At 34.5% G+C, this 17966-nt stretch overlaps 1 protein-coding gene across 1 annotated transcript; it reads right to left on the bottom strand.

Annotated features, from left to right (window-relative positions):
• Positions 1–16734: 16734 nt before the first annotated feature.
• On the bottom strand, positions 16735–17148 carry LOC145126568 (secreted RxLR effector protein 161-like). The gene has a single exon (XM_079061907.1). It carries the CDS (start codon positions 17146–17148, stop codon positions 16735–16737), a length of 414 nt encoding a protein of 137 aa, XP_078918033.1.
• Positions 17149–17966: the final 818 nt, after the last annotated feature.

Raw genomic sequence — 17966 nt, 5'->3', positions numbered from 1 at the left:
ATCCACAATCCAAAAATTAGATTTATAAAGAAAAGTATCGCAGAATCTCAAAACATAAAACTACTTATGTGTATGTACAGTCACGTCTTTGCATTCTCACAATCTGATAAGTACATGAAAAACATTTAGTCCACAACTGTAAGAAAAAATTTTAGTGAGTTCCTTAAAGTACCACATACAAAAATAAACATACAAAACATACAAACATAGCCTTCAACACGAAGTTGGTCCATCCCTTTGGCCCTCAGCACAACTGGTCCGTCCCGGCGTTCAGCATATAGTTGGTCTGCCCATTTGGCCTTCAGCATAAAGGTAGTAGAGCACGATCGATTAGCAGGAGAATCCAATGAATGCTCTACCAAACAAGTTGTGTCGTGTTATGGGGGACAAGATACTCATGTTTCGTATGTTGGTATAAATAGTCCCTAAGGTTTCGTCTTTTGACTGTTTCAACCCTAAACTCGATTTCCATCTACAAAAGAGGTTTTCAAAAATATGATAATACCCCTAAAATTTTATTATTATTATTATTATTATTATTATTATTATTAAATCATTATATATTCATTATTATATATTTAACTAATTAATTAACTTTTTGATGACAAAAATCTTATAAATACTTTCTAATTAATTAAAGCACTAATAAATCCTTTATTTATTTATTTATTTATTCTAATATTTATATTCCACTATTGAATAATTTAAATGGAAAACATGGTGTTACAACTCTCCCCTACTTACAATAATTTCATCCTCAAAATTGTTGGCCTTGTGTTTTGCTTCTAACACTTACTATTAAGCTACTTATCTTAATGGCTCCAAGGTCCATATTATCCCCATATACTCATTTCATAGTTATAGATGTTTATCTATTGTTCATCTTATAAGATAAAGCTTGCGGTATCTTCCTAACACTGAACTCATCGCATGTTTAAACATGTTTCACACTCTCAAGAGTATCCCTTGAGTTATCATGATCTTTAACTTGAAAATTCTAAATCTTGTCTACTCAGTATAGCATGAACTCTCCTCCCGCATGCACCAACCGACTTACTTTACTCGATAATTAGGAGTGCTTCACTTTCTCCCATCATCCCATCGACCTGTAGGAACCTGGTTAAAATCCCTCCCAACACTTGCCAATCACAACACAAGACATACAACTCTAAAACCACGTAAACCATCCTATATTTTAGGGTGATATGCAGTCGAACATTTGTTCCTACATGAAAGCAATAAATCATACTATCTTGTTCAGAACACATGCAACCCTTACGAAAACACCCGATAGACTACCAAGATTCACACACCCTCAAATAAGACGTACCAACCGCCTCAGATCCACTACTTTCCTTCTGCATTACAACTCTACTCAAAGAGTAAAGTACTTAGAAATCTCATACCTTTTCATATCCAAATGAATCTCTATCCTTCTCCCAACATCCAACTGGAGTTAATATGATATCACCATCGGATCCAAACAACTGATGAACATTAAACCGCTAACACAGAAATTCTCATAAACAACTGAAACAAGATCCCAAATATTATATAAAACTAAACATATCTGAAGTTTGGTGGTGGATTGGACTCCATGAGTGAGTTTTGGTCTCATTTTCCCTTTATTTTGACTTAGTTGGTATCCAAGACATGCATTAGACATGCATGACTAAAAAGCTACAATTTTTATGGTCCTTTGGGTTGGGGAAAGTCTTCTGGAAGGTTTAAAGGTTTGGATTGAAGGATTAAGAGCCTAATGCTTTAAGCAGTCCAGATAGGGTATCACAATGTGACGGGTTATGTGTCACGTCGTACAACGGGTGTTTTGCGCGACTATTTTGTCTGGACTCTATCACGATGTGACCAATGGCGGAACCAGAAACTTTTGTGGGTGGCGCAAAAAAAATCCGGATAAAAGATAATAAGATAATATTTTTTAAAAATTATGATTTTATTAGCAATAACAAACTAGCACAAAAAACTTGCATTTTAAGGGTGACCTCTTCGTTTATCCATTTTTCAAAAGTGTTTTATCACTCGTTTGATCTTAACCATAAGTGTTTTTTTCTACACTACAAATCAAAGCATCGTTCATAAAATAATTACAAATTTTTATTACGTAAGTTGGACTTGTTCATTCTTTTTCCCTGTGTAGAATCATTGGTGTGCATGTAGTGGGTCAGTTAATTCATTTCATTTAGCGGGCTTTTACTTTTTTTTAGAGCGGGCTTTTACTTGGACAGATGATTTAACACTTTGGATTTTTTTATTAAGCCTAGTAAAATACTAGTTGCTTCTTTAAATATTAGCTTGCAGCCTTCCACCATGTATATAAAAAAACTCAATATTTTAATAATAGGAAGAAAATAAGGGGTAGCACATGCCACACTTCATATTAGTTAGGGTTTTCTATAAGTATCTCCTTCCTTTTTCAATTTCATCATTTTATTTGATTTTTTGTCTTTTGTTGTTTTTTTGTTGTTTTTTTCCTATTTTGTTTTTTTGTTGTTTTTAATTCTTTTTTAATTATTATTATTATTATTATTATTATTATATTTTGATTATTATTATTATTATAAGTACCTGTGTTGGTTGCGGTGTCTGTGACTGTGACTGCCACTGAGTGGGAGCACTTGTACCCGCTACAGAAGGCTTAGGCCCGATGCCTCTCACATGTCCCCTTCGAGCACCTAACACCTTCTCAAATAAGGCTATCTAATCAATGGAGTTCGGATCACCACCGGAGTCGGCTATGTGCTGAGTTTGTAAAGCAACCTCAACAACTAAAGCATTCTGCATTTCACGAAGATTGTTAATATACTTCAAAACAAACACAAAAAAACAACATTCTACTTCATTTTTAAGTAATAATAACTTACATATTGTTCTTCAACTAACGGGTCAACGAATTCCTCTTGTTTATTGACATGTGCACGGTGAAATACTTCAAGTTTATTCAAATTCTATTTAACATTAAAAAATATATTATACTTAAATAAACATTACAAAATATGTTATAACTGAATAAACATTAATGTAACTTACATTTTTGAAAGAAGCACTACCGTAGCTGCACGTCCCTCCACGATTCTTAACTACTTGCTTCTTCCGGCATTCTTTGTTTACACTAGATCGTTTACAATGCGTATCAGTTAAGACGTGGTCAATAGTAGCACTCCAACGCGCTGAATCCATACCCACGGGGGGTCGAGCCCTTACTGCCTCCGCACCCTCTAGCATATCTATAACTTTACCTTTTGCAATATTTTTGCGGCCTCTATACCGCTGACATATCCGATGGTGCCCATAAAATTCTAGCATCGGGATCATTTGAAATGGCTTGAAAATCAAAATATGTCTACAAAAAATAAGAAGTTAAAAATAAATCAAAATTAAACATGTTAAATATAACTTTATAAATAATAAATAATTTACCGAAAGATATGTAAACATGCCATTCCGATCGGCTTCAAGAACTTCTTTCCAGGTGTTCTTATCCAAAGCTATGTGACGCCATATATAACTTCCAACCTCCCGAATGAAAGATTCGTATACATCCCCAATCGGTACAAAAGTATTTCTGTCAAATATATTATTTTTAGATGTTGTCTGCCGTTTGCTTCATATAGCCGATGCATTTTCTTGTTTACTGCCATACCTCTTCGTCTGGGAGGTATAGTTGCAAAAAAAATATTAGCAAAGATAGTTTTTTATATACATACAATATGAAATACAATGAATTAGAATAAATATTAATTACCATCAATCTGGTGAACACCAAAATCTCCACCGAACGGATGTGGTGACTCGTCACCACCATCACCTCCATGGCCCATCACAGCAGCCATGAAATGAACCAATGCAACCCAAAAAAATAACATCCTGAAAAATTATAACACTATATATATATATATATATATATATATATATATATATATATATATATATATATATATATATATATATATATATATATATATATAACATAATATAAAAAATTATAACACAAGTGTACAATTTCATATTTTTCTAATTTTTTTTTCCAATTATACAATCATATACATTTCACATTATAACGTCAAACACACATAAACATTTTTACAAACATATACATACATTTTTACATACATATACAAACATATACATACATTTTTACATACATATCCACACATATACATACATATACATTTTTACATACATATACAAAAATATATATACATTTTTTCATACATATACATATACATTTCACATACAAATACATACATTTCATATACATACATACATTTTATCATAAATTTTTTCATATATTTACACTCATATACATAGATTTTTCACATATACATACATTTCACATACAAATACTCTTATACACATATTTTTTTCATACATACACATAAATTTCATAAACAAATACACATATACATTTATATTTCACATGCAAATACTCTTATACACACATTTTTTTCATACATAGTCATATATTTCATATACAAATACATATATACATATACATTTCACATACAAATACCAACATTTCTTATACCTACATTAAAAAAAGAAGAAAAAAAAACCTGGAAATCGTGTAGGTGGTGGTGCTATGGTCGAGGTCGCCGGAGTAAATGTGGTATCACCGGAGAAGAGGTGGTGTCACCGGAGATGTTGCTGTGAAACCACCAAAATCACACCAAAATCCAAAATTAACACACAAATTCGTTCTAGAAAAGAAATTGAAAGAGAAATGAGGGAAGGGAGCACCTACCGTTGCTGCAAATGCTAGAAAATTGGAGTTTGTCGCCGGAAAACATATCACAGCGTCGGCCAAATGAGGGGGAGATGAGGAGTGAAGAGGAAAGGAGAAATGAGAGGGTTTGTGGTGATGGTCGCCGATCAAATCGAGAGGATCAGGGTGTTTTTGGCCGGAAAATCGCCGGAAATCGTGTAAGAGATTTTTGGAGTGAAGCTGTAACCTGTTCTGAGAGACGGTGGGGAGGTAAAGTGGTCGTACCCTTTAGCGGCGACGCTATTTGCGGCGACAAGGCACTAATTGGGGCGACACGTTGGAGGGAAGATATCCCGCGTCTTTTTTGGTCACTAGTAGCGACGACAACATCGTCTCTATAACCGTCGCCGCTATTGCCCTGGTACGGAGAAACCCTGCCCGTTGGATCATATCAAAAACGAACGGCTACGATTCACTTTGGGCGAAGTCACACGGATCGCCGACGTGGACTATTAGAGGCGACCATTTAGCGACGACTCCAAGCTTTTAGCGACGACAAACCGCGTCTTGTCACATGTCGTCCCTAATACTACCTGGCGTCTCTAATGGCGTCGCCCCTAATAACTATATTTCTTGTTGTGAAATTTGCTTTGATTCTTTGAAGTGATAGAACCAGTTGCTTGTTCTTTCCCGTACTTGCATTGGCATAGAATATTTATTGTGTTGGTTTTTTTTTCTTTGGGGATTTAGCGTCTATCAAATACAATAATATGAGAAGATCAAGCTACTTGTGGAAAAAAGTCATTATAGAACTTGAGATCATTTTGGAGAACAAGAAAAGTATCGGTGGATATTTCAGGATATTGGAAATTTGAAAAATATTTTTTTTTGAACTATTTATTAATATATAGTTTATTATTTTAAAACAAAAAAGGCCACTGCAAGTCAAATTCATTTTATCTTATTTATAAGTGGTTTGATCTAGATTTTATGATAAATATAAATTTTGCTATTTGTAGTTATAACACAAACAGGATGGAAGACATCCTTTTAAATTGATCAAATTTTAATACTTAGCTTTATCGGTAAATAGAATCTTTATTGATTAATTCCTCACATTGAGTCTCTGGTTACAACTTTGTGTAATTAAGTATATTTCGGTTCATGTTTATGGGTATCATTATTACTTAAATGAATCTTGACAAAATATAGTAAAGCTTTAGGACAAAAACATCACATATTTTATATATTTTTGTTTTAGACAAAATTAAAAGTTTCTATGTATGCAACAGGTAACCTGATTGTGGCAGTTAATTTGGTCACCAAAGATAATTAGATGCTTTTTTCACTTTCACCTCTAAGAGATTGACTGGCATTTCGGCTGTTGGTTTATGTGATTTATGAGTCTTCTGTTGTTGTTGTTGCTTCTCCAAAACAGTAAACCGCCCAAGTCGGAGAAAAAGTGTGATGAACCAACCATTGATATCGCAAGACTCATGATTATTTTTTCAAGCACATACCTTAATCCAATTGGGTTGTTTCTAATTCCTGAAAAAAGAAGAGTGTGTTGTTGTTTGCTGAGCCTATCAATATGCTTCATCCGTGTCTAAAGTGAAAGTATATCAGTTATTGCATAAAATTGTTTTTCCTGTGAATTAACTGCAAGGCTGCTGCAATATGCGGTAGTTCTAGATTCTTTTTTTATTTGTTATGGAAATTCATGTAGCCACCTGACTACTATTGAAGACCGAATCTTATTACACATACTTACAGACAGGAGAAAACAACTTTCTTACTCTTAAAGTCACGGTAACACATCTTGGACATAATGATTAGATGAGACATATGGTATAAGCAAAGAAGTGAATTATGCCACTTATTTCAAGGTGCACCACCTTTTTTCTTATTCTTCCTATAAACCTTCCATATGCTTTGTTGGGTGTCGGTCTATTTGAAACTTCTTGCTTTTTTCTTAAAATACAAAGATATAAATGCCTTCCTCCTCCTCATCATCATCAGAAGTAGCCATATAAAGCTTGTTTAGTCCTACTAACTGATGCTTTTTTTTCTTGATTCACGTTGCAGGATCACCATAAGCTCATGCACACATGACAAGGTTCAAAAAAATCACTTTATAAAAAAAAAAAAGGTGGGCTTTGGTCTATTGGGGAGTGGATGCCCATTCTCCATGGGAAGTGGATGCTCCGTGGCTGGTCTTATGATCAAGGTTTTGGTCAAGAAAGGAATCAAGGTCAAAATTCAACCCATCTTAGTCATGGAAGTAATGAAAATAGAGATTTGGAAAAGTAGGTTATTGTATTTTGAAAATTTTAGCCAATTATGAAATAAATATTTTTATTTTGTTTCTTATTAGGACATTGTACATTGAAAACCCCATTCAATTATAACATCACATTTTTATTTTTTCCATATTATAAGATTGTACTTCAAGTCGATTATAACATTGTATCTTCAATTCAAAAAATACATAAAATATCCTTCTTTGGGTCGTGCTTAGCACGACCCTTAAAAACGTACCTAGTATATATATATATATATATATATATATATATATATATATATATATATATATATATATATATATATATATATATATATATATATATATATATATATATATATATATATATATATATATATATATATATATATACACACAAGCACACACTCACATTTAGGCTTTGATTTATGGAGAGCAGAGCACAATCGGTTAGCAAGAGAATCGAATGAATGCTCTCCCAAACACTATGTGTCGTGATATAGGGAAAAGATGCGCATGGTTCGTAGTTTGGCATAAATAGTCCCCAAGGTTTGATCTTTTGGTAGTTTCAACTTTAAACTCAATTTCCATCTATAAAAGAGCTTTTCAAAAATATCATAATACTCCCAGACTTTTATTCTAACTAGTAAGCCCCCCCCCCCCCCCTCATGTCATTAGCACGTGTTCAAATAAGTTTAGCGAAATCTGTTGAGGCTTGAATAAAATTTGTAAATGTCATGGCGTTTCTAAAATGATAATAACGCAAATATAATTTTTTATAACATTCTTAAGAGACATACCACATCGATGTTGGAAGTGTAACATGTATAACCTTCATAGATAACTGAAACTTGAAGAAAGAATTTACCAAAAGCACGTTAAGAAATGGGAAAATTACAAAAACAGACGCGAGTTTTCTGATTTTTGCTATGTTAAATCCAAAAATTTATAAAATGACCATTTTACTTGTAAAAAACTAAAACTCGAAGAAAGAATTTATCAACACACCAACAAAACAAAACAAAAATATTAATAATTAGTTTTGTATATGGGTAAAACCTGCCAAAAATAAAAATAACATAAAAATAATTACTGTTTTTGAAAAAAAAAATTACAGGGACCAATTTTATAAATTAAAAAATTACAATGACTAAATCCGCCAAAATATAAAACCTTTGTTGCAATGACTAAATCTGTCAAAATGTATAACCTTTTTTATAGGTACTTAATCTACCAAAAATATAAAACCTTTATTGCGGGGACAAATATACCAAAATGTAAAAGTTTAATGGCAAATCTCTAAAAAAGGAAAACTCTACTGTTCCTACAAGCTATGTGATTTAATAGTGAATTTTATGTTTACATGTTTTGGTGTTTCTTTGGTTTTTTCTCGTTTGTTGGTTCTATTTTGTATGTCTATAATGTTTTGGGGAGAATAGGGGGCCAGAAGTTCCAACTCCACAAACTAATGTGGCGAAAACTTTAGGGGTCACATTTGGTAGATGAAAGGGACCAAAAGTGGCAAACTCTTGAAACATTTGTGGCTAAATTCTAAATCATGAAAAAGTTAGTGTGTAAATAATGATTTGAGGAATTTGTGGTTAAATTCTAATCATCAAAAAGTTATTATTCCTAAGAGCTAGGATAAATGGACCTTTTCTATAAACTAAAAAATTATAAGGACTAAATCTGCCAAAATGTAATAACTTTGTTGCATGGAGTAAATTACAGGGACTAGATCTGCCAAAAATATAAAACCTTTTTACAAGGACAAAATCTTCCAAAATGTAAAACCTTTGTTGCAGGGACTAAATCTGCTAAAATATAAAACAGACAAAACTGCAAAGTTGGACCCTATGGTATGCATAAAATTGTGGACAAGGCCCAAAAAGTTTTCAACTTGCATGGAAGGCCCAAAATCATGTATTTTATGAAATCCACTACCCTAGTGCAATCTCTAGAGTGCTAACGATTAATATGTCTAATCAATCGATTGGATTTCACACATATACACAGTAGATTAAAACACAGACATACATACACACAGGATGCCCTTCCTTTTTTCCTTCTGATAAGCTCTATTCGTTCGATTGTTGCAAATCTGATTCAGAAAGAAATATAGAGCAATGATCTGGTGTTGCTCGATAGGAAGTTGAAGGGAGAAAAAAGAAAGTCCAAGAGAAAGAAGGATGTTGCTCGACATGAAGGAGAAGGGAGAGAAAGAAAGTCAAAGAGAAAGAAGGAGGTGTCTCTAGTCTACCAACCTGCATCTAATTATCATTCCTCTCAACCTCAGTCCATATCTATCTCTTAGAGGGTCATTTTACCTCTCGACTTGTTCCGATTCTCGTGAACCTATGCTTTCAAATAATACCTAGTTGTGAAATCGATATTAAATCCCAAAAGAAGTGAGAAAATCAAACCCATTTATGTGTCTGTGTTTGATTGATCTGTTGTATGTGAAAAGGGTAATTCAATCTGGCTGAAGGTATTCATGGGTGGCTCTAGGTGAGAAGACAAAAAAGGTTTTTAATGGGAGAGTGTATGTGAGAGTTTGTGGGTGGGTGTGTCTTTGACATAAAGAGAAGAATGGATCAAATAAATGGTGCATATTATTGATTTTTGTTTTGTTCATCGATGGTGGATGGTGTGGGTTGGTGCTTGTGGTGGAGGATCTACAATGGTGGTTTGAGATTGAAGGAAGAACATGATGGGGGGGGAGAGAGAGAGAGAGAGAGAGAGAGAGAGAGAGAGAGAGAGAGAGAAAGAAGGGGTAGGGTGGGCCTAATATTTTTATTTTTATTTTTTAATTAATAAAGTGTTAAAAGAAAAATAAGAAAAATTAAAAAAGAAATTAAAAAAGAAAATTAGTCATTTCAAGTAGTCAATGGACCAAAATCAGAGAAAAATCTTGATTTTAGACCTTCCATGAAAGTTGGAAAATTTTTGGACGCTATCCACAGTTTTTGCAAAACAAGGAGGACCAATTTTGCAGTTTTGTCTATAAAATATTTTGGTGGTACAACAATTTAGCAAAATACAAGGACCAAAATTTGGAAACTTTGGAAACTTTGGTGGCAAATGTCTTAAGTAATGAAAAGTACTATTCCTTAAGACTATGCGAATTAATATATATATATATATATATATATATATATATATATATATATATATATATATATATATATATATATATATATTAATTATTATTATTATTATTATTATTATTATTATTATTATTACTACTACGTTAATTCATTATATATTCCTTATTATATATTTAACTAATTAATTAACTATTTGATGGCAAAAATCTTATAAATACTTTCTAATTAATTAAAACACTAGTAAATCCTTATTTTTATTTATTTAGATATTCTAATATTTAAATTCCACTATTAAATAATTTAAATGGAAAATGTGGTGTTACAACATGGTCACACTCACAAAATTAGCACATGATAGAATGGATATAGTCATATACTTGAAACTACTTACTTTTTCCTCTTATAGTCATGACAGGATCATCTATATCTAAGATTCATGACAACATTTCCAGTTGTAGGTTTATCAACTAAAATGGAGAACATTCAAATGAAGAAATCAAGGAAATCATCAAGCTTAGCTTCATATTGAAATAAGAATCATGGCTAATCCTAAAAGGATAAGATTTGGTAATTAATTAAATGTTTGTGATTTTATTGTCATCAACATATTTTAGTGTAGTTATTATTAATATTGAGATATGATGGGTTCTATTTACACACCGAGACTACAAGTGTGGGGTCCACACTCGGAGTGATAAATGTGAGCTCCAGAATATGGGGGTCCAGGGGGCAGTTCCCTTGGGTACAGGGTTCCAAGGGGCAGCATCCCTAGCAAGGTCTAGGGACAACACCCCTAGAGGGGTTCAAAGGACAAAGCCTCTGGCAGTGGTTATGCTTTCTTCCTATTATAACCAACTGTAATGCCCGAAAAATATTAAGTAAAAATTTCATTTTTCAAACAACCAAAACTATTCATTGATTTTTTTATAAGATAATTAGAGTATAAAATATTCTCAAACATCATAGTAAAACCATAAAATGCATAGTGCTAAATTAAAATCCAGGGGATGCAGTGTGATCAAGTCAGGCCCTTCCCATTGGAACCAAAAGTACTCGAAACAATAAACATAAACCGTAAGCATGAAGCTTAGTGAGTTACCCAAAATACCACATAACCATACGGTCCCCACCCACAAACATAACGGCCCCCGCCCAATTAGCATAACGGGCCCCACCCAATTATCATAACGGGTCCCGCCCAACTCACTTATCGGGCCCCACCCAACATACATGCAAGAGTGACAAAGACAGCTAGCATCTTACATAGTAGTGAGAAGACGCACCTCATACTCGTTGTCGGATATACCACTGCTCGCAAAGTCGTGAAACCGATGCTACAACCCACCTAAGGAAAATACCCATTGTCAAACCTCAGTCTACACTCTAAAACTAGAAATTTGACCAAAAGTCAACAGTCAACAGTCTCCACGTCGTGACTTTCCAACTCAGTCGCGCTCAAAATCCGCTACTATGCCGTGGAAAGCATGCCACCATAACGTAGTAGTATCCAGATAAAACAATCGTGAAATCTCACTTCGCCACGTCATGGTAACCACATGTCGTGGTTTCTACACATGGACAACTTAATGGATTAAGTCTTTAGTCCGTTAAGCCCTTTGTTTAAACTTTGTTGTAAGGTTCTTGGGACCCTAATGGTCCATAAAAATCCAAATTTTATGGACATGCATGACCCATGCATGCCCTTCACCCAACTAGGTCATAAAGATGAAGAAGTGACCAAGATCTCATGAAAAGCTCTCAAAACTCAACCAACTTCTAGATCAAAAAAATAAGATTCTCAAGGGACCTTCATGAGTAATAAAGTTGCAACCTTTATCTCATTCAACCATTCAAATCTCAACTTTAAACCAAAACATGTTAAATAACCTAGATCTATGACAAAGGAACCAAAAAGATGGAAGCTTGAGGACTTACAAAGTGTCCAGATGATGCACACAAGGAGTAGATATGAGTTGCACTTTGGAGGTGATGGTGGCTGAGGGTCGAGGAAAACCTAGCTGTCACATCCTTTAAATAGGGCTCAGGGATCAGAAATCTAGTGTTTGTCATAATACTGTCACCACATCGTGGCCAATGCCTTGCTATGTCATGGTGTTTCGCGAATGCGCATTCTTTGAACTAAGGATGCCACGTCGTGGTCACTTAATTACCAAGTTGTAGCCAAGACAAAACTCCCAAAACTTAGATTTAAATAATTAAACTCGGAAGAAGCATTCCTGGAAAGTAGATGTTACAACTCGATCCTACTTGAATCAAATTTCATCCTCAAAATCCGCCTCGATTAGGGTCTCTAAATACAACACCAATAAATTCCATAAACTCACTCTCCAAACAGTTTTAAAAAAATCAAGCCATCCATAAGGAAGATCGAGAGACCGCTCGGAAATCTACTGTTGCCAACAAACCATCCTTTCATTAAAAATACACCATCACAACAAGTACCTCACTCTTCCCATCTGTAAGACCCAACTCAAACCGAAAACCATTCAAACTAGGAAACTCTCGCAAATGCAACTACAAACCAACTCAGTCATTGCATTTCACGAGACCGAGTACTCATTACTCTAAACTCTAGAGACCATACCCAATCTTGATGATTATCTATTCGTCGTACCAACCCCTAATCCCTTACTAGGATTACCATCCAACCATGCAGTATGAATACTCAAAAATACCAATCGTTAATTCCAACCAATCCCAAATCTGGAAACTATATCCCAAAAGGCCTCAGATACACACTTGACTTCCAGACAAGGCATCATTGATCTACGGCACCTACGGGCGTAACATTAGTCAATCCAACAAAAAAAATTATGTAGAATCCAAACTCCCACACCAGTACAGGTGCATAACCGTCTAATAAATCATCCAGGTGACCAAAAACGAACTCCAGCATGGGTAACTTAACTCACGTCAACCATTCTCACAAAAAACGAGCAAGGACCTACTATGAAGAAACTACCGATAAACAATTTGTGACTTTTCCAACTAGTCACCTCCTAAAAATCCTGCCCCAAACCTATCAACCCCTTTTTCCATCAGAACCAATATTATATTGCTCAAACACCCAACTATGCCAAACAAATAACGAATCAACATACAGGTCTCCACTACATAACTGTCGAGTCTAACTCACATAAGTCAAATCCACGATGCTCCATGATATGATGTGACACCATTCAACCATTGGATTAAGAAGCTTACAGTCCTACACTGTCCTTGACATCATCCCACCATGGGCATGAAGACATATGACCTATACCTCAATGGGCCTATATGCACATGACCATCACCCCCACGGACTTGCAGGAACCCAACTAACATTCCACTCAAAACTTGCCAAACACAACACGTGTCATACAACTTAATAACATGTAAACCCCACCGAAGTGTAAACTGCTACCAACACAACATTAGAAGAAACATGATTCAAAGAGAGTAGAAAGTAGTGGAATGTCTGTTCCATCTCGAAAGCAATAAATTAGACAAGAACTATGCCTAAGAACCAAAAAAATTTGTTGAACTATCAAGATTTCACATACCCCATGTGAACACACAACACTCCTCGGGTCGACTACATTCCTTTTTCATCACAACATTACCTAAAGGGTGATATACAATCTGATCCAACTAATTGACGCACCTAAATCATTACTAGAATCATTCTCCTGACAACCGAATCATGATCCCAACCTTAAATAAAACAGAACAGATCCCACCAATGTGCAACTATCCCAACTCGGAGTAAGATTCCAAAATAGCCAAAGTGCTGCCAGAACCCTGATCTGATAATCCTTAAATTCCAACCTCGAAGGTGTGACATCCCAAACTGAAATTTATGTAGACCCGAGGTCACACCAGGAAACTTGAGTAACGACACTCTGACATCCGAACTTCTAATACCCAAGGACAATTGCAACACCTGTGCCTACCAGAACAACAATTCCACAACCGATCAACCAAATGTGAACTTACTTAGAAACTTAGATGTACACCTCATAGAACATGACAAACAGTCAATGTACCAATTTCACTTTTAACTTAACATGACTCAAAACCTTCAAACAACCTCGGCTTTTGACAATAAACAAAATAAAAAACGATCTAAAATAGATTGAAAACTAATCCAATGATTCAACACACTAGTTGAAAAAATATCATGTAAAAATACACATACCAAACTCTGAACTTGATTGACAGGTCAACAACCGCTCTTCCTTAACTACAGATAGCAGTCGATACAGTGAGCTAACTAATCCCTCAAAAACTGATACTCAACATTGGTGGCTCAAGCATCTCTTACCCTAATCTTTGGCAGTCCTGAAAGGGACTAATGGCCACAACTAGATCTTCATAAAACAACTTCTGATGTGAGGACAACACGCACATCCCTGAAGGCATGAAAATGATAGCAACTTGTTCTACATTTGTGATCTAACAAAATCTTAAATATTTCATGAACATGAAGGATTCTGATGTATCCTTGAGAACGTGACGAGAAAACTTCAAAAACATGAGCACTTTGATGGCAGCCTTCCTTCCTTCTCTTATGCATCAATATACCTAAGCCAAAAGTATTGCAAATCTAAATCGCCATATTATCGAACAAACAAATGATCCTCCAAGCAGAATATCCAGTTCTCCTCCACAAAGGGTTTGGACCACCATCGACTGACGTCCGCAGCCAAAAAAGCCTTTGACCGGCTAAAATACAAACATACCAACCTTAAGGTGATCCTATAGATAATAAACATCTAATTAATTATAAGGAAACTCTAAATCTCAAATGGAGACCTTAGAAAATCTCCCTAATTTTACGGATTCGAACCCAACAAGAATGTTCAATACACCATTTGCTTGATGAGGCACCTCGTGATGGATTTTGAGCCTCATTATATTAAACATAGGGCAGCGGAAACGATAAACAAATCTTATCTAAACTCGAAATATGAAGGAGCTAAACTCACTAATATATGCAAATTATTAAAACTCTATAGATAGAAAGCATACCTTTGATTTCTTAGTTGGTTTCTTCTTTTGTCGAGCCAGTGGATTGAACTAGGGAAACCAAAGGATAGTTCCTCTTCTGTGATCGCACCCAAGATGTAAAAAAGAAACAGATCCAAGAAACCCTCGAACTTCAAGCTCAAACATAATCAAAATATCTATTTTGTTCTTTGACCACGATGTGGGAATCAATCGGCCACGAGGTGGGAACGAAAATTCGGGATTCCTTAGGGTTTTATAGATTCTGAACTTTGGTACCTTAGAGGTATATTTTCAAGTAGTAAAACCATATTTGGAGCCCTCTATTTATAGAGAGGTGATTTGAAACCCTAGATATAATTACCAAATATAATAGTAATTATCTATGGCATTCAAATCATTCTACAATATTCCATATTCCAGTTATTTAATATTAATTAATTAACAAAACAAGCCCCTCAAATAAATATCTTTTTAGATCTGCTTCATTTTTATTCTTAACCTAAAAGAACACTGTTATTTATAGTAATATTATCGGGTTTTGTTATGGATATGGGCATTAATCTCCATCAGCTCATACTTGCACTTAGACATCAACAATTGAACGGTCTAATACTCACTTGGAACAATAGGGAGTGAGAGTCTAATGTAACTACTGTACTTATAGCAACTTTTCTATAAACAACCCTAAGACTAATAACTTCAAATTCCTTTGATCTTCATGATATCTTATTATGAACTAGATACATGGATCAATGGTCAATCTCATGGTTTAAGATTATATTCCCAATATTGACTTGTGATAACTTCATAGACTGACTGTTAAATCTAACCAATTTAGTCTCAGCTTGGCCAAGCATTTTTTGTCAACACCAAATCAACGAGGGGTCCAGAGATATCTACTTCAATATTTCTAGCAGAAGGATCAAATAAAATTGGATTATAGCTTAGTATTATTCCTCATGCAATACCTACTTAAACCTTGTATAGATGCCAGTTACGGACAACGTTGGGGAAAAACCAAGATACAATAAATTATAGAACAAAACCTCATGTATCTCCATTTGAAGAATATGAAAAATAGCCGTCTTAGTTTACTCATGACATGATCCATAGAGTAATATTTAAGTGTGGTTACTTCAATACTTAAAATCTTCATTTCATCTGTATTAGTCGCATGGCTTTTTATGTTCATCCATATAAATAATCTACCAATATTATGACAATCTTAATTCACTACTATCTTCCAAGAGTATGATTGATTGTGGAATGCTTAAATAATAAATTATTCTGGAAGCGGTTCTAAACATGAAAAAAAAGGAACACGGATATTATGAACAATCATAGTAACTTATTAATAATAATTACCAAATCAAAATATCCAAAAATTCCCAAACAGATATCAAACTACAAATCGTGTTATCAAACCAATTCACTAGCAAATCTAATGCCAATAAACCTAGTATGAACATCATGCTTAATCTGTGAAAATGGTTTGGTAAGTGGATCTGCTGGATTATCTTCAGTTGGAAGCAGGTTCACGATAATGTCTCCATATTCAACTAGATTCCTTTAAGATGGAACTTTCTCTTAATACGCATTGTGTGATTATGACCTCAAGGTTTTCTAGTCAGGGAAACTGCACCCTCATTATCACAGAAGATCTCAACCGATTCAGTTATGCTTGGAACAAATCCTAAATCATTGATGAACTTCTTATGCCACACTACATCTTTAGTTGCTTCATTGGCTACAATATACTCTGACTTTGTAGTTGAATCATTAATAGTCTCTTGCCTGGAACTTCTCCAGGTCACTGCTCCACCACTTAGTTTGAACATAAAACCCGACTGAGATCTTGAGTTATCTATGTGAGCTTGGAAACTTGAATCAACGTAATCTTTGACACTTAACTCATCTTTACCACCATAAGCCAAGAACATATATTTAGTCCTCCTAAGATACTTCAGAATGTTTTTGACTGCAGTCCAATTACTTTGACCAGGATTGGACTGGTAAAAACTCGCCATACTAATGACGTATTAGACGTCTAGCCTTATACATATCATGGCGTACATGATCGATCCTATAGCAGAAGCATATGGGACTCCACTCATTCTGTCCAATTCTTCATTAGTTCTGGGACATTAGGTTTTACTTAAAACCATGCCATGTTGTATAGGTACAAATCCCTTCTTAAATTCTTCTATCTTGAATTTCTTTAGGATTTTATCTAAGTAATTGTTTTTTTAAGTCATATTAGATGCCTAGATTTATCCATATAGATCTTGATGCCAAGTATGTAGGCAGCTTCTCCCAATTCCTTCATAGAGAAACTTTTCCTAAGCCATACTTTTACACTATTAAGTGTAGGGATGTAGTTTCCTGTTAGTAGAATGTCATCGATATACACAACAAGAAAGACAACTACCCTCCCCTTAGATCTAGCATACACACAATCTTCATCTTTATTTCGTGAGAAATAGAACTCCTTGATTTTGTCATCTAAACAGATGTTCCACCTAAGAGGAGCTTGTTTAAGTCCATAAATGGAATTATCTAGCTTACATACCAAATTAGAAGACTTGGACTGTACAAAACCTTTTGGTTGAGCCATGTAAAAACCCTCAGTCAATTTCCCATTAAGGAAATCACTTTTTATATCCATTTCCATATTTCATAATCATGGAATGCAGTTATGGAAAGTAGAATCCTAATAGTCAATCATAGCTACTGGTGAGAAGGTTTTCTCATAATCAATTCCTTGAGTCTGAGTATAACCTTTCACGACCAATCAATCTTTATAAGTATGTATGTTCCCATCCACGCCATTATTCATCTTGAAGAC

Source organism: Lactuca virosa, chromosome 7, assembly GCF_052849685.1.
Source record: "Lactuca virosa cultivar CGN04683 chromosome 7, Lactuca_virosa_CGN04683_v6, whole genome shotgun sequence".
Classification (NCBI taxonomy): Eukaryota; Viridiplantae; Streptophyta; class Magnoliopsida; order Asterales; family Asteraceae; genus Lactuca; species Lactuca virosa.
The sequence above is the reverse complement of the archived record's forward strand: the minus strand, read 5'-3'. Positions and strand labels throughout refer to the sequence as shown.